The sequence below is a fragment of the Acinonyx jubatus genome, chromosome C1, assembly GCF_027475565.1.
Source record: "Acinonyx jubatus isolate Ajub_Pintada_27869175 chromosome C1, VMU_Ajub_asm_v1.0, whole genome shotgun sequence".
Taxonomy (NCBI): Eukaryota; Metazoa; Chordata; class Mammalia; order Carnivora; family Felidae; genus Acinonyx; species Acinonyx jubatus.
This window is the reverse complement of record NC_069381.1, coordinates 18,220,111-18,242,619: the sequence shown is the minus strand read 5'-3', so window position 1 is coordinate 18,242,619 and position 22,509 is coordinate 18,220,111. Positions and strand designations below refer to the sequence as shown.

The 22,509-nt window shown below is 41.7% G+C and overlaps 1 protein-coding gene across 1 annotated transcript in view; it reads right to left on the bottom strand.

Moving 5' to 3' along the window:
• CLIC4 (chloride intracellular channel 4) overlaps nucleotides 1–22,092 on the bottom strand; it is a 64,425-nt gene extending 42,333 nt beyond the window's left edge. The window contains exon 1 of the mRNA XM_027060053.2: nucleotides 21,838–22,092. Coding sequence (XP_026915854.1) covers nucleotides 21,838–21,909 — 72 coding nt within the window. The 5' untranslated portion in view covers nucleotides 21,910–22,092. The remainder of the gene's footprint in view (nucleotides 1–21,837) is intronic.
• Between the last annotated feature and the right edge of the window lie 417 nt (nucleotides 22,093–22,509).

Below are 22,509 nucleotides of genomic sequence, written 5' to 3'. Positions count from 1 at the left end.
GAGGATGACCCAATCCCCAATACTAGGAGTAAATCCTGACTAATCCTAAGCCAGTCATGATAGCTCCATTCCTCTTGCCAGTGATTAGTGGCAGACCTGGTGACTAGCCCCAGTTCTGGTGGACAAGAGTCGCATAAGAAAAGTTTCCTGCTCTTAAAACAAAGACACCAGAAGAGGAAACCTTGAATGTGAAACCTCTGGCTGCTGTGGCCAACTCGACGGTAGCCAGAGGCTGCAACCAACCCCAAAAAAGAGCAGAACTGAGAAATGCAGATTTGTGTGGAATAAACAGCTAATATACCAAGTGAAAAACTGTATACTGCAGTAAGTGCCAAGAGGAAAGCAAAGTAGTAAGAGTAAGGGTAAAGAGCACCAACTTTGGATAGTCCTAAGAGCTCTCTTAGAGCTAAAGAAAGACAAGGAGTCCGCCATGCAAAGCGCCAGCATGGGTACGACAGAAAGTGGTATTGGCAGGGGCCAGATCATGAGTTTCTAGACCAAATTAAGGAGTCTGAATTTTACGTTTGCAAAGGGAACAATTTATTCTCCCATGTAACAAATGTTGGCCCAGCGCCTCTCGCGCAGAAAGAAACCACTGCACACGATGGTTCATCAGCAAGGTCTCTGGAAGCAGAGTGTCTGGTTTGATATATGGGTCTTTCTGCTTAACCTGCTGTGTGATATTGGTACCTACTTAACCTCTCTGGGACTCAGCTTCCTTATATGTCAAATGGGGAATAATACTACCTCATAGTTAGGAGATTAAATGAGTTAATATGACAGTCTCTTAAAACACTGCCCAGCATCTGGTTAGTGCTCAGTAACAAAGTATGTGCTAAGTAGAGAACAATTTCCAGACTTCACTGAGCTTGGGGGAAATGCCAGAGAGCAGGGTAACGGGATACCACTGAAGGGTAGGGGCATATGAGGGCAACATCCAACTTCCTTTTTAAGACAGTAAGTAACACTTGCTACCATATGGAGAGCAGGTTGGGGGCATGGAGCTGGTGGAGAACGTACACTGGGAGATTCAGAATGTAGCCTGGATTAGGGGCGCCTGGGTGGCTCAGTCGGTTAAGCGTCCAACTTCAGCTCAGGTCGTGATCTTGCGGTTTGTGGGTTCGAGCCCCGCGTCGGGCTCGGTGCCGTCGGTTCGGAGCCTGGAGCCTGCTTCGGATTCTGTGTCTCCCTCTCTCTCTGCCCCTCCCCCACTCACGCTCTATCAAAAAAATGAATAAACGTTAAAAAAAAAAAATTAGAATGTGGCCTGGATTCAAGGCAATGGAGCTGGAGAGAAATGCGTGGATTAAACTGAACCAAGAGGATACAACCCTAAAGACTTGTGGGTGGATGACCTGCATGTGGGAAGTGAAGTCAAAAAAGAAATCAAAGAACTAGATTTCTGGTTTGAGGAACTGGGTAGAGGCAAGCCTCAAGATAGGGGTGGGGGTGTGCCTTTACTTTGCTGGAAGACAGAGCAATCCCTCAAGAGATGACCATACAACTACCACCATGGCTTGGAAATATTTCTCAAGTGTGAAAGGCTACAAACCAAAACTGACCCTGTTGACCTCAGGACACACTTGAGGAGAGGTGGGGGGAGGGTTATGACTTGATATACTTCTGCACTGCTTGGTTTCTCCTTTTTTTTTTTTGGATTTAAGAACATTCTAAAAGAAAATGTTCAAAATGTTTACCCATTTTATTCCTGTCCCTTAACCACTGCCAAAATACTAAACTGCTTAAAGATGACAGAACTTCTTTAGAATTCTTCATATTGCTTGAAAAAATGCTGAATGCAAAGTAATCGGGAATTAATGACAGTTGAGAAGGATTCTATTGAGGACATCTGTTCTGTTACATATTGGAAACATATGCTGAAAATGAAAACAAAAGTTCTAATCTATACTCAAATCAAATCTGAAATGTCTCAGCTAGAATCGTTTGCTAAAACAAAGTGTCAGATATACAGTGACCAGACTTTACATCTAAGCACAACAAAACTATAGCAAAAACAAGTTCTGCTGCAATGTTTCATTTACATTCACCCATCAAAAGCCTAAGATAGGAGGAACAAAGTCTATTATCTCTTCAGAGAAAATTATATGCCACATGTAATTAAAAATACTAAATGCCAAGTCAGGAAAAAAAAAAAAAAGATGACCAAAAGTAGAACCCCTTTTCCCATCTGGATCAAACTGGATTCTACTCCCCACAGGAATCAAACACAACAAATGAAACGTCACAAGTGGCCTACGAACAAGCTAACAGCTACTGTTTCGTTTAGCAGCTTCTATCTCACTTGAGATGCACTATTATGAAAACGCTTTATATATAGTAATTCTCACAATAACCATATGAAGTTAGGTATTATTTTCCTCATATTTCAGATAAGGAAACAGACTTTGAGAAGCTTAAGTAACCCGTCTTAGGTCCTACAACTGAGGAGGAGCAGAACCGAGTTTGATGGCTGAGGTCCATGCTATTAACCATTCTCATAATTTCTTACACCAAGGTTAGAAAGAGACACTGGACTCCTACCTGCTTAATCTCATGATTTTGGGGTACAACCACCACCTCACTCATATGCACATTACTACCAAGATAAATCCCCTGACCTACAATCAATACATTGTAATCGACAAATTTCATTTCAAATTTTCTAGGAGCCATATTTTAAAGAGTAAAAAAGAAACACGTGAAACTACTTTAAATATCTTACTTAATTCTATGTATCCAAAACACTATTTCAACACGTAAATGACACAAAAAAATATTACATTCTTTTCTTTGTACTCAATCTTTGAATTCTGGTATATATTTTATATTACATCTCAATTCAAACGAAACACATTTCAAGCACTCAAAAGCCACATATGGCTAGTGGCTCTCACACTGGTCAGCAGACGTCTAGAGAAAAAGCCTCTGAATAACCAACACCAAGGTCACCAAGACCACATACTAAAGGTCATGTACCTGAACTCATCAAATCAACATTCAAGCTCTCAGAAATGATTTCTTCTTATTCCAAACAAATTTTAACAAGTTTGTCTACCTGACTTACCAAACTACAACAGATGACAACAGAAAAGTAAAGGAAATGGACTGCATGAACACAGCTGAGCGGGCAAAGGAAGAAACAGAAAACACACAACATAAATACACACAGGCGTGCACACATAAAAAGGAGATCTAGGTTCAAAAACCGTAACAGTTGATGACACTTAGCAAAAAGGCAAAAACAGTCTTCCATACCTCAACAGTTCCCCAGGACATGGCAGCATCATGGAATTCATCAGAATGCTGGCATTAAGTGGCAGTTAAATTCAGCATTTTACGGGACACCTGGGTGGCTCAGTCGGTTAAGCATCCAACTTTGGCTCAGGTCACGATCTCACAGTTCATGAGTTCGAGCCCCAAACTGGGCTCTGTGCTGCCTGTGCAGAGCCTGCTTGGGATTCGTTCTCTCTCTTTCTCTCTCTCTCTCTCTCATTCACTCAAAACAAATAAACTTTAAAAAAAACAAATCAATTTGAAAACTCTCTGTACCATCTTTGCAATTTTCCTATAAATCTAAAACTACCCTAAAATTATAAACTTACCTTGAAAAAAACAATTTGAAGGGCGCCTGGGTGGCTCAGTTGGTTAAGTATCCAACCTCGGCTCAAGTCATGATCTCACAGTTCATGAGTTCGATTCCAACATTGGGCTCTCTGCTCTCAGCACAGAGCCTGCTTCAGATCCTCTGTCCTCCCCCATCTCTCCCCTCCCCACTTCTCTTTCTCAAAAATAAATAAACATAAAAAAATTTTCTGAGGGGTGCCTGGCTGGCTCAGTCAGTAGAGCATGTGACTCTTGATCTTGGGGTTATGAGTTCAAGCCCCACATTGGGTATAGAGTTTACTTTAAAATCTTTTAAAAAATAAAAAGAAGGGGTGCCTGGGTGGCTCAGTTGGCTAAGTGTCCAACTCTTGATTTTGGCTCAAGTCTTGATCTCACAGTTTGTGGGTTTGAGCCCCACATTGGGCTCTGCGCTGAGAGCATGGAGCCTGCTTGGGATTCTCTCTCTCTCCCTCTCTCTCTCAAAATAAATAAATAAACCTTTTTAAAAAAAAAAAAAAAAAGGAAAAGGAAAAGAAAAAGAAAAAAAACAGTTTGAGGCTTCTGGTATGGTCAAATAGTTCCCACAAATCAACCCTCTACCCCGATAACAATGATAACTTCCACACAAAAGCAACCACTTGTTGGGGCGCCTGGGTGGCTCAGTCGGTTAAGCAGCCGACCTCGGTTCAGGTCATGATCTCACGGTTCGTGGGTTCGAGCCCCACATCAGGCTCTGTGCTGACCAGCTTGGAGCCTGGAGCTGCTTCAGATTCTGTGTCTCCTTCTCTCTCTGCCCCTCCCCTACTTGTGCTCTGTCTCTGTCTCTCAAAAAATAAATAAATGTTAAAAAAAAAAGAATTTTTTTTTTAAATAAAAAAAAAGCAACCACTTGTGGGCACTGGAGAGTAAACAAAAGCAGCAGACATCGGAGGGGAGGTGACACTTGGAAGAAAGGAAATACGCTGCACAATTTTCCCCAATTTTTATCTTTTAATCTTGTGCCATGCAGGGCAGCTAAACTCCAAAAGGTTCTGCTGGCTTGAAGAACAGCATTCAAAGCACCACTGGAAAATAAGGCAGAACACCATAAAAAAGACAGCGGGAGAACCAGAGCCCTAAAATCTGCACAAAACTCTGCCTAAATCTCTAGCTAATGCCCAGCACACACAGGCACAGTACAGAATCCAAGCAGAGCAGCTAACAGAACTGAACTGAAATTTGAGCTGCCATCCATCATGGGGGAAAGAGTTTTGCACTTTGAGTTCAGTTCATTTCTGCTTTAAAAAAAAGAAGAAGAAGCAAAATCCATACTCTTCAAAGGAACATAACCAAATCCAAAGTTTCTACAACTTGTCATTCACAATATCCAGAATGCAATCCAAAATTATTCCCAGGAAGAAAACAGGAAAACACAACCCATTCTCAAGAGAAAAAAATAGTCACATAATCATGGACACACCCTTTGTTGACCCAAATGGTATAATTTGCAGGCCAGGATTTTCAAGCGGTTATTATCACTATGCTCAAGAACTTAACAAAATATAGATGTTCATCATAAAGGAAGATAAAAAATTTCAGTAAAGACTGAAAAGAAAATGGAAATTCAAGAACTACAAAATATACTATCTGAAAAATTTTTAAACCACTACATGGGCTTAACGGTAGAACAGAGAAAAGAAAGAGAAAGGTTTATGAATGGGAAGACAGATCCAAGAAATTAATCAGAAGAATTTTTTTAAGGTGAAAATATCAACAGTCTCAAAGACCCATGGGAAAATATCAAAAGGCCTACATTTTTAATTAAAGTCTCAGAAGGAGAGAAAGAAAAAGAATAAGGCATAAAAATTTTCAAGAAAAAATGGCTAAACTTTTCCCAAATAAAGACAAATCTACAGATGCAATAAATTTCATGAACATCAAGATTAATATAAAGAAAGTGACAGCGAGGTTAATCACAATTAAAATGCTAAAAAGCAAAAAAATAAAAAAATAAAAAAAATAAAACAGTTGGGAGAAAAAAAACACACTGCACACAAACAATGATTGGAATGACAGTGGAATTTTCATCAGAAATAACAGAGGCCAGAAAATATGGAACATTTTTTAAATGCTTAAATAAAAATAACAACAAAAATCACCCCAAAATCTTATATCCACCAAAAATATCTTTAAAGAATGGAAATAAAATCAAGGCATTTTCAGATAAAACTATGTAGAATTTGCATGTCTGACATTTAAATAAGAGAATGTCTGGAATATAGAAAACTAACTTGTGCTTATTAATATTGTCATGATTATATTACTATAAAAAGAAACACGTGCCCTTTACAATTAGTCATTCGCACTTTGGTCACGTACAAAAAATGAATCTCCACCTTTTTCATTGTAAGACTCATTCTTTTAACATATTGTAAACAAAGACAAATTCACTGGGGTGCCTGGGTGGCTCAGTCAGTTGGGTGTCCGACTCTTTAATCTCAACTCAGGTCTTGATCTCAGGGTTGTGGGTTCAAGCCCCTCGCTGGGCTCCATGCTGGGCGTGAAGCCTACTTAAAGCAAACAAACAAAAAACAACAAAGATACATTCACTAACTTCCAGAGTCTTCCTCTATCAGCTGAAGACAAATATGTTGGGGTTGGGGGGAGCGGGGAAGGGAGGGGTGAAATTCTTATGCTAGTCAAAATCCAGGAGCCCACTTTCACTAAGGGCTTTAAAATACACACGCTGTAGTATCAACTACATTTAGAAAGAGTCCTGAGAGTAAAAGAAAACTTCCTCCCCCATCTGTGTATGGCAGCTACCTGATTTTAGTGGATGAGAGGTATTTCTCTTCATCAACAAGTTCCCAGACCTAGAAATTCCAGTAAGAGTTCGGAAGTAGGGTCAAAAATCCAACTTCTCCCTTTGTAAAAAATATGAATTCTCCATGAAGTTCTTTTTTAAGAGATTACACTTTAGATAAACAAAATAAAAATAAAGAATTCAGAGAATACATAAGGTATGTGAGCCACTTTAACAACAGACTTACATGATACGGTTATGTACAGGATATTGGCTATAAAGATATATATACATCACAGTACTGCTAAATTTTGGACCTGTAAATGACTAAGAACAGTGGAATAATAATGATAACAATGAACAATGAAAAACTGCATTCATAAAAGTGCTACAGAACTTTAACATAAAATATTAGCAGTCAATAAACATATGAAAGAATGAATCATTCTCTGGTATTTTATTAGGGATTATCTGTGTTTAAAGTTTTCACTAAAATATCTTACAAAATAAAATTTTTAAAATTATATATACCCAGGGTGCGTGGGTGGCTCAGTCAGTTGAGAATCTGACTCCGGCTCAGGTCATGATCCTGTGGTGTGTGAGTTTGAGCTCCACATCGGGCTCACTCTGCTGTCAGCATGGAACCCATTGAGGATCCTATGTCCCCCTCTCTCTCTGTGACCCTCCCCTGCTCACGCTCTCTCTCTAAAAATAAATAAAACATTTTTTAAAAAATTACAAATAAAAAAATAAAATTATCATTCAACAATGTACCGTAGCTGCAAAAGTGAACATTTTGGATTCTTGTCTATCTTCCTGGCTAGCCTAAAATCAATATCAAATATCTGAATAGTACAAGATAGCATGTTTATTACTGAAATTTTTACTTGCTATTTCAACACACAGGTGCATTAAACATGATAAAGGCAAATCCTAACTTACAAGAGTTCTGTATCTGTCTTATTTTAGACATACAAACAAAACCTTCCCTTTATCTTTTAAGTAGCTGATTTTCAGGTAGTTCATTTGGAAAATAGAACATACTTCTAGTCAAAGAATTCACTCATGAAATATTCTTCATTTCTCGGACAAATTGCCCTCATTGTCACTGAGAATTTTTTATTTAAAGAGAATTTTTATTAGCTCCATTTGTATTTGTTTTCTGATAAACTGCATCTAATTATGAGAATTCAATTATCTGGATCAGACTTTGAAACCTCAGGTCTCAACTTTCTGTCTGGACCTAAATATCCAAGACTAAGGCTACTCTGGCATATAAAATAAATCTGGACTAGACTGGACATCGGTTGTAAGAAACACACCCACTTTACAGATGAGAACAACAATTTGAACCTGGTCTTCCAGTTATGTAATTTGAAGACTCTAGGCCTTTAAACCCATCTGTTATTGAGTTTAGATCAATGGCTATCTAGTGAGCCCTAATCATAAAACCCAAATTACAGGTCTCAAGCTCAATAATTGAATACTATTTTTATCTCTGCCATTTTACTATGAGGTAACACAGAACGCAACACCAAAAACAGATTTAAAATTCTCTTGCATTCATCTATCCCCAGACTACACATACCAATTTGCCCAAAAACTCTTATAGATATTTACTGAATTAGTGAGTTTTCCCCTATATAAAGATTGTGTTGGGTGGAAAATATGAAAGATGAAGTAAACAGTCCCTGATCCTTGACCTCCTAGAATTCACATTCTGGCCCGCAACAAAGATATGATGAGAAATGACTGAGATGAGGGTCAGAAACATACAAACACCAAATGTTCCAGACAGACAGGAGGAAGGATTAGCTCAGCTGAGGGAGGCACAAGGTCAGAGAAGGAGCTAAACCTTGGAGGGCATTTGGTTTCAGGAGCTAAAACCCTTGAAATTATATGTTAAGCTACACTTTTTACAGAGTTTGGTGTACTCCAAAATATTTATAATGAAATACACCATAAAGGTGCATGCATCGTTCTTCTCTCCAGAAGCACAGCACATTCCTAAGTGCCTGAATGCGTCCGCATGCTTGCCAAGAGCTCTGAGGAGGAGCACAGAAGCTGAAAACAGTTATTGTCAGTAAGAATGTTTTGGGGGGCTTTTAAGAGTCTTTATTTGTGAACAACATGTGCTCTGGACAGAAACAGATTTATTCCTTCATTCTGCTCTACAATATCTACCACCAACCAATCAGAAGAGTCTTAATACCACTTGACCACACAGGGATCTGACTTCATGGTTAAAAACCGAATAAACCCAAGAAAATACTATGTAAGACAGACGCTTCTTACAAAAAGACGAAAGAGTCTAGCCTCACAGTAAAAATACATGTGAAAAAGACTTAAGGTCAAAATCACTGAAGAGAAGAGAAGAGAAGAGAAGAGAAGAGAAGAGAAGAGAAGAGAAGAGAAGAGAAGAGAAGAGAAGAGAAGAGAAGAGAATTGGGAATAGGAAAATGGCAACAGGGTCAAGAAACTAAAGAAACGAACATATTTACAACCTCCCTCAAAAAAGATATAAGCAACTATTCTTTCTACAGAAAGCAGAATGTGTGTGTGTGTGTGTGTGTGTGTGTGTGTGTGTGTGTGTGTGTGTGTTTTAAAGAAAGATTCCTTATAAATGGTCTGGTTTTTCTTTAAGGGACAAAAGAACACAGACCACAGGATTCATCAGTTTCATAGCCTTTTAAGTGAGGCAAAAAAAAAAAAAAAAAAAAAAAAGCGAAACCAAATGAAACAAACAAAAAACCCCAAATCCAAAAGCACTGGCTGATCTCATTAGCTTTGCTTAAGAAACTTTATAGATGTGACTTCACTCCTGGATTACACTTCTATATTTAGTTTATACCTAATATGGATAAAGTCCCGAACTAACAGTCATTTCCTCTCTCCACAAAAAGAAACTTCCTTGCTTTTTTTTCTATTAACAATGCAAAGATTACTGTAGGCTCCTCTAAAGGGAGAGGAGGTTAAAAAAAAAAGAACACAAAGAAAAATATTAACAACTTGGTATGTTACTTCTGTTAAACTCAGGCTGCTGGGACATATCTAAATTGTAAAGCAATCCTAAAATCAAATGTGTGATGTTCCAGTCAAGTTCCTTAACAAGTTTATGAATAAACCCTTTACAGAACTTTACAATACTAATTAACCAGGCCCCCAAAATGCACAGAGGTGAGGTAATGGAAATTTTAGTTTCCTTTCAAATTTAACCAAGAGAACTGAAAGAAACCAAACTCATTTAACGAACCATCTAGACTTGCTGGTTGTCAGTATGTTTTAGAAATACCCTTAAACATTCTCAGAATGTTTTCTTTTATTTTTTTATTTTTCAGGGTGACTGAATACAGCAAAGAGTGAAAACAAAACTACGTTAGGTAAACATTCAAGTTTCAAATAAAGAAAAAATATAAACACAAAAGCTCTTAGTGGTTAAGAGTCAGGCTCTGGATAACAAAGACCTCCGTACAAATACTTACTAGCCCTGCAGCCACACACAAGCAATGGCCTCTCTAAGCTTCGTGTGTAAAATAGTATTGATAGTACCTATTTCAGAGTTTATAGGAGGATTAAATTCGCTAACATGTAAAGGGCGTGGCACACCGTGCCTGGACCAGAGTAAATATACACTGCTCTCTAATATCTTATGCCTCTTATTCTGACTTTAACAGAAAAACAAAAACTTACTGCTCATTTTCATGTATCAGTGTACTCTTATACAGGAATAAATTAAGTGGTTTCAAGGAGCTTAAAACACTATCATAAAATGAAGGGTTTTAAAATCAGTTTACGATCCTTACATCACCTATTAATTACAGCCATGCTAAAGTTTTATCATCATCCCATTGTGGTCTAAAGTGGAATTAAAAAACAACAACAATAACAATCTTAGGGTCTAGAAATAAACTAGGAATTAGGAGACTTCAACTCTCTCTACTCTTACCCCCTTAAAAATTACTAAGCATAAAACCTGTCAATCTACACTAGCTCAATTTCTTCTGCTACAAATTAAATAGAACCTAATCTCTCCTAAACATGTCTGTATCTCCCATAAAGAAAGCATTAGATAATGGGGCACCTGGGTGGCTCAGTCAGTTAAGCGTCTGACTTTGGCTCAGGTCATGATCTCGTGGTTCGTGGGATGGAGCCCCATGTCAGGCTCTGTGCTGACAGTGCAGAGCCTGCTTGAGATTCTGCACTCTCCCTCCGCTTCCCTCCCTCACGCTTGCTCTTTCTCTCTTCCTCTCTCTCTCAAAAATAAGTAAACATTAAAAAAAAAGAAAGAAAGCATTAGATAAATGTCAGTTAATGCATGACCAGTTCAACTTTGTAAGTGAAAATGTAGTAGCACAAGGCACTATGATACCAAATCCATAATTCACAGAACCACTAGACAGATTCAATAAGCCACAGATTATTCCTCCACTTCTTTTATGCTCTCACAAAAAATGGAAGGGAGGGAGGGAGGGAGGAGGGAGGGAGGAAGACACTCCTACTAATAATAACCTCTTAAAACTTTAGCTACTAGTCCAGAAACAGCTGCTGAGGCAGAGTCTAAGATGGCCGAGTCCAATCTGAATGTCCTTTAGTTATCTAGAAAGTGTCAACAGGATCATGGTTCACTTAATTCAGGAATAAATTTGAGACTAATCTTGAATTTTTTTTCTAATTATATCTGCTCTTCTGATAAAGAATGGAAAGTTCTCCACCTATTTATTTGTAGTAGCAGCCTGGCAGATGCTTCTCTTAGCAACATCCTGGAGATTGAAACCACATGTGTTGAACAAATAGACCAACCATGAGCCAGTAGAGTCTTAACTCAGCATGCCAAAGGCCCATGTAATAATAATAAGCAAATAATGCTTAGTATATGCCAGACCCTAAGCGTTTTCCTTGTATTAATTCTTGTAATCTTCACAAAAGCCCAAGAAGTAGATACCATTACCCTAGCAGAGACACTAAGGCAGCTAGCGAAAGGCAGAACCAATATTGACACAGTCCACATGAGTTCCAGAGACGATGCTCTTAACCACTATGCGATGACAACATAAAGATCCAGTCTTCCAAACAACAACTCAATTGCCTACTTGCAATATTTATTCTAACCATCTTCAACTCTGAAATAGACTATTTAGTGCCACATAGAAAATACAAATGATACTTCAAGTCGATAATCATCCCCTGGCTCTGACTCTGGGCTCTCAAATCTCAAATATTACCAAGGATAGAAAGAACATTTACAAGCAACACCAAAGGCAGCACTATAATCTAGCACAGGGGTCCCTGCTCAGTCATCGAGACAGTGATGGCGACTCTTCAGCCCTCTGGCTGTCAAGCCACATATTCAGGGCCAGGACGCAGTCACGGACTCTCCTCTCGCTCTTTTCTATTGTACGAGGGGAAAAAAGTAAATCTGTTCACTTCAACCTAAAATAAGAGTCATTCTGAGGCACTAAATCAAAACAGCCATAATGCACTGAGCCCAGTGATTTGCATCGCAGTCTATTTCTCTGGCTTCTTGTTTGAAAATTTCTGTGAATTTCATAAGCATTTGCTTTTCCCCAATCACCTATTTTATATCTTCTTTTCCCACCAGCCTCCTCTGGAATCAACCCTGAGCACAGGGGTTGGGGGGGGGGGGGGGGGAAGCTTCTGTATATTCCTTCAGCAAACATTTTATTGAGTCAACACAAGTCATGCAGTTCGCCCAGTGCCTGGCACATAGAAAGCACCCATACGTGTTTATATTATTTCAATTAAATATGAAATAATCTTCTACATATTTATTCTACCTCATGCATTTGGGAAATGCAACCCAAAAATAAGTCAGTGGTAATAAGCACATCTATTCTAAATATACACAAAACAGACCTTCCTCACTGAAAAAGGCCTCCCAGTCAGTGAATCAGGAGACTCTCATGGGAACTATTTTCCCCTCCAATATGATGATGTAGTGTTCTTTCCAACATTATAGCCCTTTCAGCTCATAATTTTTAGAAATGCCTCCCCTTAAAATGTCTCCTCTTCTGACTACCAACCTGTTCCTTCCGCATAGCCAGGTCTCGCGTTAGAGCCGGCATTACACACGGGCTCTGCTGGTACTTTTCTTTTCTCTCTTCTACCCACTCTGCTATGGCTTTCCCACCAGGACTCCACCAAGGCTGCTGCTGTGTTGCCAACGACTTCCAGGCAATAAATCAAACAGACATTCATCTTACTTGACACAAATGGTCACTCCCTCCTTCTTAAAAGCCTCTCCTGGCTTCTTTGGTACCCCACTCTTGTAGCTTTCCTCTCCCCACGCTGCCTTATTGCAACTCCTCCCTGTTCTCCTTTTTCAGCTTCTCTATTACACAACCCCTAAGTGTTGAGAGTTTCTTAGAACTTGGTCCTGGGCATTTTTCCCTACTGCTCCTCATTCACCCAGTGAACGGTCTCACACTTTAAATACTATGTAAGCAGCTATATGGAACAAGTCCCAACTTTCTCTACCCTGCCTAGACCCTTTTTTTAAGTTTGAGAGAGAGGGCATGCATGAGTAGGGGAGGGGCAGAGAGAGGGAGAAAGAGAATCTCAAGCAGGCTCTGCATTGTCAGCACAGAACCCAACACAGGACTCCAACCCATGAACTGTGAGATCATGACCTGAGTCAAAATCAAGAGTAGGATGCCTAACCAACTGAACCACCCAGGCACTACCACCCCCAGACCTCTTTCTGGTTGTGGTTGTTTGCTTTAACATTTTATTTATTTTTAAGAGGGAGAGAGAGAGAGAGAGCGAGCGAGAGAGAGAGGGCGAGTGGAGGAGGGGCAGACAGAGGGAGACACAGAGTCCAAAGCAGGCTCAAGGCTCTGAGCTGTCAGCACAGAGCCTGACACGGGGCTCGAACCCACGAACCAAGAGATCATGATCTGAGCCAAAGTCACACGCTCAACCAACTGAGCCGCCCAGGTGCCCCTAGACCTCTTTCAGAACATGAGATCTGTATATCCAACTTTCTACTAGACATATCCACTTGACATCTCTGTCATCCCAGACTCCAGAAGGCAAAACATGAACACTGTCTGCTCCTCCTCCTCCAATAAAAAGCACCGCTCTCAACCAGTGAATCTGATTAGAAACTCACATACAACTCCTTTTGCTAGCTTCCTATTGACTCCACCTCCAAAATGTATCTCAAATCCACTCTCTTCTCCCCATCACCACCCCAATCCAAGCCATCATCATCTATCTCAACTACAATGGCCTCCAAATAGGTTGCCTTGTTCCTACTCTCGCCTCTCCGCATTTCATTTTCCAGAGTGGGGAGACTACTCATATCAAAATGCACATCAAACCGTGGCACTCTGTTGCTTAAAATGTTTTGAGAACTGCTCTTTTTACTAAGGATAAAAGGCACATGACCTACAAAGACCTCCATGACGTAGCCCACCTCCATCTCACTCTGCACCTCAATTCTGTTCCCTCTATTCCAGTCACACTCTCAATTTGTTGAGTATTTCCAGCCTTTACATGCATCAATTCTTCCAGCCTAGAATCCTATTCCCCTCATTCTTCTCTTAATTACTATTCGTCCTACATGTCATTTCTCAGAGAAGGCCCCACTCAGCTTCCATCTAAATTAGATTTCCTGGCATTTCTTCTCAAGAAATGCCCTATTCTTGTCTTTAATGTAATTATATGCTGTCTGTGTTTGTGTATTTCTTTAACATAAGCTTCTCCCACTAGACAAAAGATTACAGGAGGTCTTAAAATTTATCATGTCAAAAACGACACTCCTGATCTTCGCCCGGTCAGAACTAGCTCTCCGCAGCCTTCCCCGTCTCAATCAGTGGCAACTTCGTCATTCTGTAATTTCTTCAGAACAAAAATCTTCTAATCAGACTACTTCTCACCTTAGCCCAAGCCACCAATCTCCTGCCTAAATTACTAAATAGCTAATTGGACTCTCTGCTTCTGACCATGCCTCCTTCTAGGCTATTCTCCACAAGGCTAGCCAAAGGTCCTGTTAAATCAAAAACAGCACCCCCTACTATTCTGTACTCCGTACCCTACTCGAGTTTTCTTTCCAGCACTTATCACTAGTGGACATAATTTATGGTCTGCCTCCCCCAACTGAATATGAAAGCCATGAAATTCCTTGATGTAGCCAAGGCCCCACAACAACGACCTCACTATCTGTTACGTTGACTGAATGAAAAAGTGACTGAATGAAAAAGTAACAATTTATTCCTCTGGGCAGGCAGAAATTGGAGGTGGGGTAGCGGCTGGAGAAGTCAAAGATATTTCAAATGAAGGAAACACCAGCAAAAGTCTTGCGTGGAGACACAGAAGTACAGGGCATATTCAGGATGAGTCTAGCTAGAATTTGGGGTAAATTTACAGCTGCTGTGGGAGATAAGACTGGAAACCCAGTTGGGTCATGATCTGAAAGGCTCTGCCTGCCAGATCAAGGAGCTGTATCTAATTCAATAAACAACTAGAGAAAGTAGGCTCCATTTAACGTTTGAGGCAAGAAGTATCAGTTTCATTTTAGATAGATAAAAATTACAGAATATTAACACATAACTAAGTTACTGAGGGAAAAGATTCAAGTTTCTTTAAACAGCTAATAATATACCATACTTAGTAGGTTCCAGAGTACTAAGTACCTTTCATCTGTCAGCACACAACATAAACATGTCACTCGTGCCTAAGTCAGTTAGTTACCAAATGAATCATTTCTTAAGGTCTTAATTCAACTGCACTTTAAAAAGCACAAGCCAAAAAGTCGCTATACTGTATATGAAAATGCCATCATCAACCATGGCTCATTTACTCACCGTCTAACTCTCCATCAGGGGATACTGTGAGCTCCTTAAAGACCAGAAACCTGCTCTCACGCCTTTATGTCTCCAGCACTGACTACAGAGAATGTATTCAATTAACGTTTGCTTTTATTAATATCTCTATATTGTGCTGGACCACTTCCAGGCAAAGATTCTATCTTATATCCTCTAGCTGTACAATGGGTACCCACTACAAGATTAAAGAGGAAAATTAATACTAAAATATAATTTGGATTTTCAGAACAGATTTCTCCTAAAGAGCACAAAGGGGCAGGCTACCTTCAAGCCATTTAATCAGTATCTTTTCTATGAGCAATTCTAGGTATTGGCAAATTTCACAACAAAAAGGGCTTGCTTACTTGCAGGAGAAATCAGAGTAAATGCTCTTTTAGGGTCATTAGGAAGATAAATCCAGATACAATCTGAGTTTCTTTGGAAAAAAAACTAAATAAAGTATATTTCCTTTAAATCAACTCACAACTCAATACATGTTACATACTATTTTTCATTCATCCAAGTATTCTGCTGTCATGAAGAACATTAAAATGCTCTCATCAATAATTCTTGCAAGTTTATGGAAAAGACTATGATATATAACAAAATAGAAAGCAGCCATTTCCAGAAGGAAGGGTTTTATTTGGTAACTTTTTTAGTAATTTTATTTATTTAGTAATTTTATTTTATGTGTGCTTTCCTGTGTTTTCTAGGTTGTCTACAGTAAACACATATGGTTTGCATAATTGGGGAAAAAACACATTTTTTTTTTTTTAATTTGAGAGAGTGCTGCAAGCAGGAGAGGGACAGAGGGAGAGAGAGAATAAGCATGAGATCGACATGGGGCTCGATCTCATGATCCAGGGATCCATGACCTGAACCAAAATCAAGAGTTGGGTGCTCAAATGGACTGAGCCACCTAGATGCCCCCAAAAAAAACATTTTTCAAAGAGCACATTACGTATAAAATGAATATACTAGGAAGCAGAAAGGAAATGGCATTACTTTCCAAATTTCCGGTCAATGTTTAAACTGAAGCAGACAAAAGTTAGATACTACTTATGCTAAGTGATTAAAAAAACAGGATTTGTAACCAAGGGTACTGCCGAAAACTACAAATTTGTTATACCCCTTACTTAGGGCCACAATGTATTTCAACTTCAAGAAAAGCAAAAACAAACAAACAAAAAATCTAGGAGACAAAATATATGCATGATGAACTCAGTTCAGTATCTGGCCATGGTTCTAATATTGTTACTTCTTCAAAACATTAACCATTAAAGTTTAAAATACTCCTAGTCCACCTTTGGCACAACTTTCAAATACTGTCTTGCTTATCTATGTTAAGTTGTTATTTTCATAAATCTAAACGAATACAGTCTCCTGGTTTTAAATAAAGGTGGGGTGGGGTGGGGGGGGACCACAAACCAAACAAGGCTAATTGATATTCCTTATACCAATACTCAGTACTGAGCACTGAGGGATAAAAGCCAAGTCTCAACAGACAAGAGAATTAAAACTTCCAAGAGAATTCACAAACCGATGCCCTGAATTAAATTTAGATTCCTGTTAATTCACACTTGGATGGTTTGTAATCATGACCTTGGTGTTATTTTCCTTGAGAAACTCCCTTTCCATTCTCTACCAGAGCCTCTGAAATGAGCAAACTCATCTTAACTTACCCCTAACTTGATCAAAATCTTAATTAAGGCTTTAATCACACTTCCCATCCTGCCTCGCACATTTCCCTTTTATGGACTCACTAATTCCCTATCCAGGAGACACCTGACATGAGGATCCACAACACTAATGAAACAGGAAGTGGGAAAGTCTTGCTCACCATCCTTTTACTGGCTTCCAGGCATCTCTGTAAGCATCCTTTCAAACCAACCAACTTTCAGTGACAGCCAGGTCCTCCCCACTGCCTCCTTCCCATCATGATTCACACTACGTACAGCTTCTCACGTGTCCAGTCCCCTGCCTCAGCAGTCTCCTGTCTCTTCCCCATTTGGGGCCCCATTCTCTCAGAATTTTACAGTTAACCAGAATCGTGACCTTGGCCTTTGCCGAGAGTAGCACTGTTCAGTCTTCAGGAACAGGTCACACAACATGTAAAAAGAATACAGTTCTCATTCATTTCTATCTCCTGAAGTTTTCCCCTCTGGAAACCTCAAAGGAATGGGAAACCAGTTAGATCCAAGGTGACACCGTCTTAATGTTGAATTTGTTTTTGTTCAATTATCAGAACAAAGTTCTCCGCATCACTTCTTACAGAAAACACATTTGATGTGCATTTAAAAAGGAGGTTGAAGACCGCCTTTGATACAAAATATAAAGAACTCACTCTATATTGGCAAAACAGTTGACAGTCTGCCCGTCTGTATACTCAACTACACCCTCCCAAATGCCACTGAGAAGTTGGTGAATAGACAGCAATCCAAAAAATAGGGAAGTGTTGGAAAAATAAACAAGGCTGGAGAAATTTTATTAGCAAAAACCTAAATTAGGTTTCAATAGTCTATCCTTGGGGTGGGTGCCTGGGTGGCTCGGCTCAGTCGATTTAAAGTGTCTCTTAATTTTGTCTCAGGTCATGATCTCATGGCTCATGAGATCAACCGCGCTGACAGTGCGGAGCCTGCTTGGGATTCTCTCTCTCCCTCTGTGTCTGCCCCTCTCCCACTCGTGCTCTCTCAAAATAAATAAATAAACATTATTAGGAAGGCAGCTCAGACTACCCTAATTAATACACAGAGATTAGCAGTTAATCCCCTCAGCAACCCTATAAAATTGTTGTTATTATTACCCTAACATTAGAGGTCAGGAAACTGAGGCACTGAGAACTTAAGAAACTTGCCTGATACATTACGAGAAGCCAGATTCCAGCCAAGCAGTCTGGCTCCAGGGTCCACACACACTGGAGACCCTGCCAAATAGCTCAAAAGAAACAGTTATTCCTGTGTGTTATGCCACCCTGCACCAGATTAATTTTTTACAACCACCACCCCAATCCCAGCAGTTTAGCGACCATTGCCAACAGTGACTGTCCCAGTTCAAAATCGTACACCAAGTTTAAATTCCAGCCCACAAAACTAAACTCTACAAAGGGACTCCTTCTATGCTGAGATCAGAACTACCATCACAGCAAACCAAAGCCACCAGTGGGGACTGGGGAGACAGCAGGGCCAATAGGAGTTGGGCTTATACAAGCCAAAGAAAAAAAACAAAAACCCAGTCTCTTTTCAATTTCTCTCATTGCGTGATTCAATAATTAAGATTTTTACTTAATACAGAAATCTTGGTTCCCAAATTCTGAACATGGCCAAGAAGAAATACTGGTGGAAAACACGGAAGACACAAGAAAAGACTAGAAGCACTACCAACTGGAGGGGGGAGAAAAGTAGGTGAATAAAACCACATAGGGTTTTGGAGGCAAAGGACCAAGGTTTGAGACTCAGACTATGAGGATCTAAGTAAGTAGTTCCCAATTCCAAAGCACGTCAACACATATATAAACAGCAAAGTGCTAAGAAAAAAAGGAAACAATCTCATTTCAAACATTCAAACCGTCTTATGTTCCAGGCACTTAGAAAAATAAATAGACCTTATCTTAAAAAGAAACTTAAGCTCTATCTAGTACGGGAGATCTGCATATAAATACACACATACAAAATGACACCCAACTAGCATTTATTTTCTGCATATCAGATACTGTTCTAAGCTTATTCACATGCTCCATATATCAACTAATTTATTCCTATGAGCTTGGTCTATTAATATCCTAACTGCACAGATGAGGCACAGAGAGTTTTAAGTAATGTGTCCTGAGACACACAATTAGTAAGTGAACAAACTGGATTAGAAATTTTCATTATATTCAAATTATAAGGGACCTTATGCCTTTGCTAAAGGGTCTGAACTTCTTCCTGTTGATTAGTGGTTCCCAACTGGGGTTGGTACATCAAAATATATATGCACCAGGCCCCTCTTGGTGGGGGAAGAAGGCCCTCCCACAGTTGGGAGGGTGTCCTATCCTCTGCGTGTTGGGGTCAACAAACCCAAATGCAGAACTGATTTTATACAGGTGATGAGGAGCCTCTAGGCTCAGGGGCAGACGACTCCAAAAACAGAAAGAAAATGTAGCTGTGAGTCCAGTCACACTAGCTGGGAAGGTCCTGGCCTATTTCTCTTAAATTTAAATCTACCTAAACGGGTAAGCTCAATATCCTTTTCACTCATGTGCCTGAAGTGTAGATAACAGTTTTTGGCTACACACTCGGATACCTCCTGGCAGAATAATTAACGCTGTTTCACATACCATGCTGAACAACCCTGGCCTCTGCCCCCTCACTGCTTTCAAAATAACTATACTTACAAGGGTATCTTCCCCCATTTGCATTTCCCATATATAGGTTTCAAGAAGAAATCAAGAGAACCGTTTACCAAAAAAGAAGAAAAAGAAGACTCTTTACCACCATTTACCCGGCCCTTTTTTTCCCCTTTGAAACAACTATCCTGGTTGATATCAGTACACCGCTTTACCTACGCGGAATCACAGGGCAGCAGAAAACAGCTCACCTCTTGCTTCACAAATGAAGGAAGTAAACAACTTCCAGTTGGGAAAACAACTGCCCAGTGAGCGCAGAACTATGACTTGAACCCTGGGTCTCTGCCCCAAGTCCTGGGAGACAGGCTGACAATGAGTGGTAAGCTGAACTCTTGTAGGTGGATCACAACCTTTTTTATTTTAATAGTTATGCATAGAAGAAATATAATCACCACACCTCACCCACCGTTTCAGATGTTACTGCAAGTTTTATTTAGTGAACAAGAATACACGTCCAACACAAACATGGACAACCGGGAAGCAGTAAGGAAGTAACTCCAGTTCCAGAAACAAAGTGACATGCCCCTCTCCTAACTGAAGGGTTAAATTAATAGCAGGCACAGCACGAAGCCTTGATCTCTTCCACTCTAATTCATACACTTCATTTCTTTTTCTTGTCTTGTTGTATTGGCTAGGACCTACAGTATAAAGCTACAAAGAAACCATCACTGATAGTATCCTTATCTGATTCTAAATTTAATGCTACTTCTAAAGTTTCAAGGTTAAGTATCATGGGGTTTTTTAGAACTTAACAGATACACTGTTTTTGGAGTCGATGGGAATTCCTTCCTATTCCTAGCTCAGGAAAACTTTTTGAACACTGAACTGATCTGCGACCCACCCTTTTCCCTTCTCCCCACTCCATGCTGCCTTCCACCCTCTTACTTTGTCTTATGTCAGGTTCCTTCCTACATCCTCGGTGCTTCAATGTTCTAGATCTGCCCCCCAAACGAACAGAATCTTTGAAGATATTCTGGGGGTTCTATACCTGTCCGCTGTTTCAGTTCCCCAAACCAAAATGCTTCTAAACCCTGTCACTGAAAAAAAATCCTAAAACAAACACTGTTCGGATCATTTTTCCCTCCCATCTCTCAAACACACCCTTCGAAGTGTCCCCTTCTTTAAAATAAAAACTCGAGGGAACAAAAAAAGGAACAAGATTCTTCTAGATTCCTATTAACTTTCCAATTCACAGCCTGGCTCTGAAGAAGTCTGCTTAAGTAAGTGACTAAGAGAATCTCAAGGATTTTGAAGTTTTGAGGGAGGCAGCTGGAGCCAGATGTTCCTAACTTCTACTCTCTCTCCTTTGCTAAAATGAAAAATAGTAAAAGAAAAGACGAAAGAGACAGGGGTAGTATTTGTAAGCAAGTAAGGTGGTGGTAGGATATAAACACTGAAAAGGCCAGAGGGGAACACCAACCCTTTAAAGCCCAAGCAAGTTATAAACTCTCTCCCTCATCAGTTTTTCTTTCAAAACAAAAGAGCACAATCTTTCCCGAGGCAGCAGCACCGAGCGGAGCAGCCAAAATGTTGCATCATACAAACCACTCCGAGTTTGAGCAACAAGAAACCCAGATGGTGGTAAAACACCTAAGACAGGAAAACCCAAGTTGGGAATCTCGGTCTTTCCCGGAAACCTAGGAATGTCTGTTTTGTTGTTTTTTGTTTTTTTTTTTAAGACCGCATCGAAAATTAAAGTTACAGTTTCAAGCCAGCGGGAAGCGAAATGCTCTTTGAGAAAGCGTTCCAAGAAGTTGGGTCCATCATCTCCCGACTGGGAGGCTGCGGCCCCGGCCCGGGTTGGGGGGACCTGGAAGCGAGGGTGGGGTGGGGTCGGGCCGGCGCCAGGGCGGGAGCGGGGCTGGGGGCCGACGGGGCCCACCCCCGCCCGGGGCCCGGAGCGCAGCCGCTCTTCCCACCCGGACGCGGGACGACAGTCTGGCGTCGGCCGGAGCCCGCGCAACTGGAGGCGGTGACCGCCGCCCCGCGTGCGGGCTGCCGGGGGTCCCGGTCCCGCCCCGGCTCCCCCGACCGGCCTGGGCGGCGGGAAGGCGCGGGTGGGCCCGAGACAATGGGCTGGGGGCGCGGGAGCAGCCTCTGTGGGCCCGGGAGGCGGGCGCCGCGCGGGGGCGCAGCGGGGCTCCGCGGCCGGGGAGCGCCCGGTGCGCAGGGACAACGCCCCCCGCGGTCGGGCGGACGGGCGCCGGGGGCTCGGCGCGGCGGGACGGCGGGCGAGCGCTCACCTTGACGAAGAGCTCGATGACGGGCTCTTTGTCCTCCTCCTTCAGCCCGTTCAGCGGCATCGACAACGCCATGGCCGGCTCGACTGCGCTCAGCGGACGGCGGCGGCGGCTGCTCCTGCTCCCGGGTGACTCCGACTGAGGGTTCCCGCCGCGCTGCGCTGCGCCTCCCTGGACAGTCCCGGCGTCGAGCTCGCCTCAGCCGCTGATGCCCAGCACCGCCCCACGCCCCGCGAGCGACTCGGAGGCGGCCCCAGCCCGAGCCGCTTCAAGCCGCGGGGCGGGGCCGGGGGCGGGGCCAAGGCCCGGCGCCTCCGGACTCGGGAGGAAAAGAGCGGCTGGAGCTGGGGGGCGTGGCCTGGGGCTGGGGCGGTAAAGCAGCTCAGGCTCGGCGGGTAGGTGGGCGGGACTCCGAGCCCCGCCTCCCGAGGGGGCGGGAGGGAAATTCCCCCGGGGGTCGGAGCCTGACACCGCCTCCCGCCGCAGCGCGGGCGCGTCCTCGCAGCTGCCGCTGGCGCTCTGCCAGGTGACCTCATGCCTTCGGCTGGCCTGGGGAGGCGAGGAGGCGCCTCCCGCTCTGTCCCGTGCTGCAGCCCACTGGACTCACGGCCCTTTCCCCCTTTCCCGCAGCGGCCACCTCCCCAAGTCCTTCTGTTAGGCGGAGCTGCCTTCCGG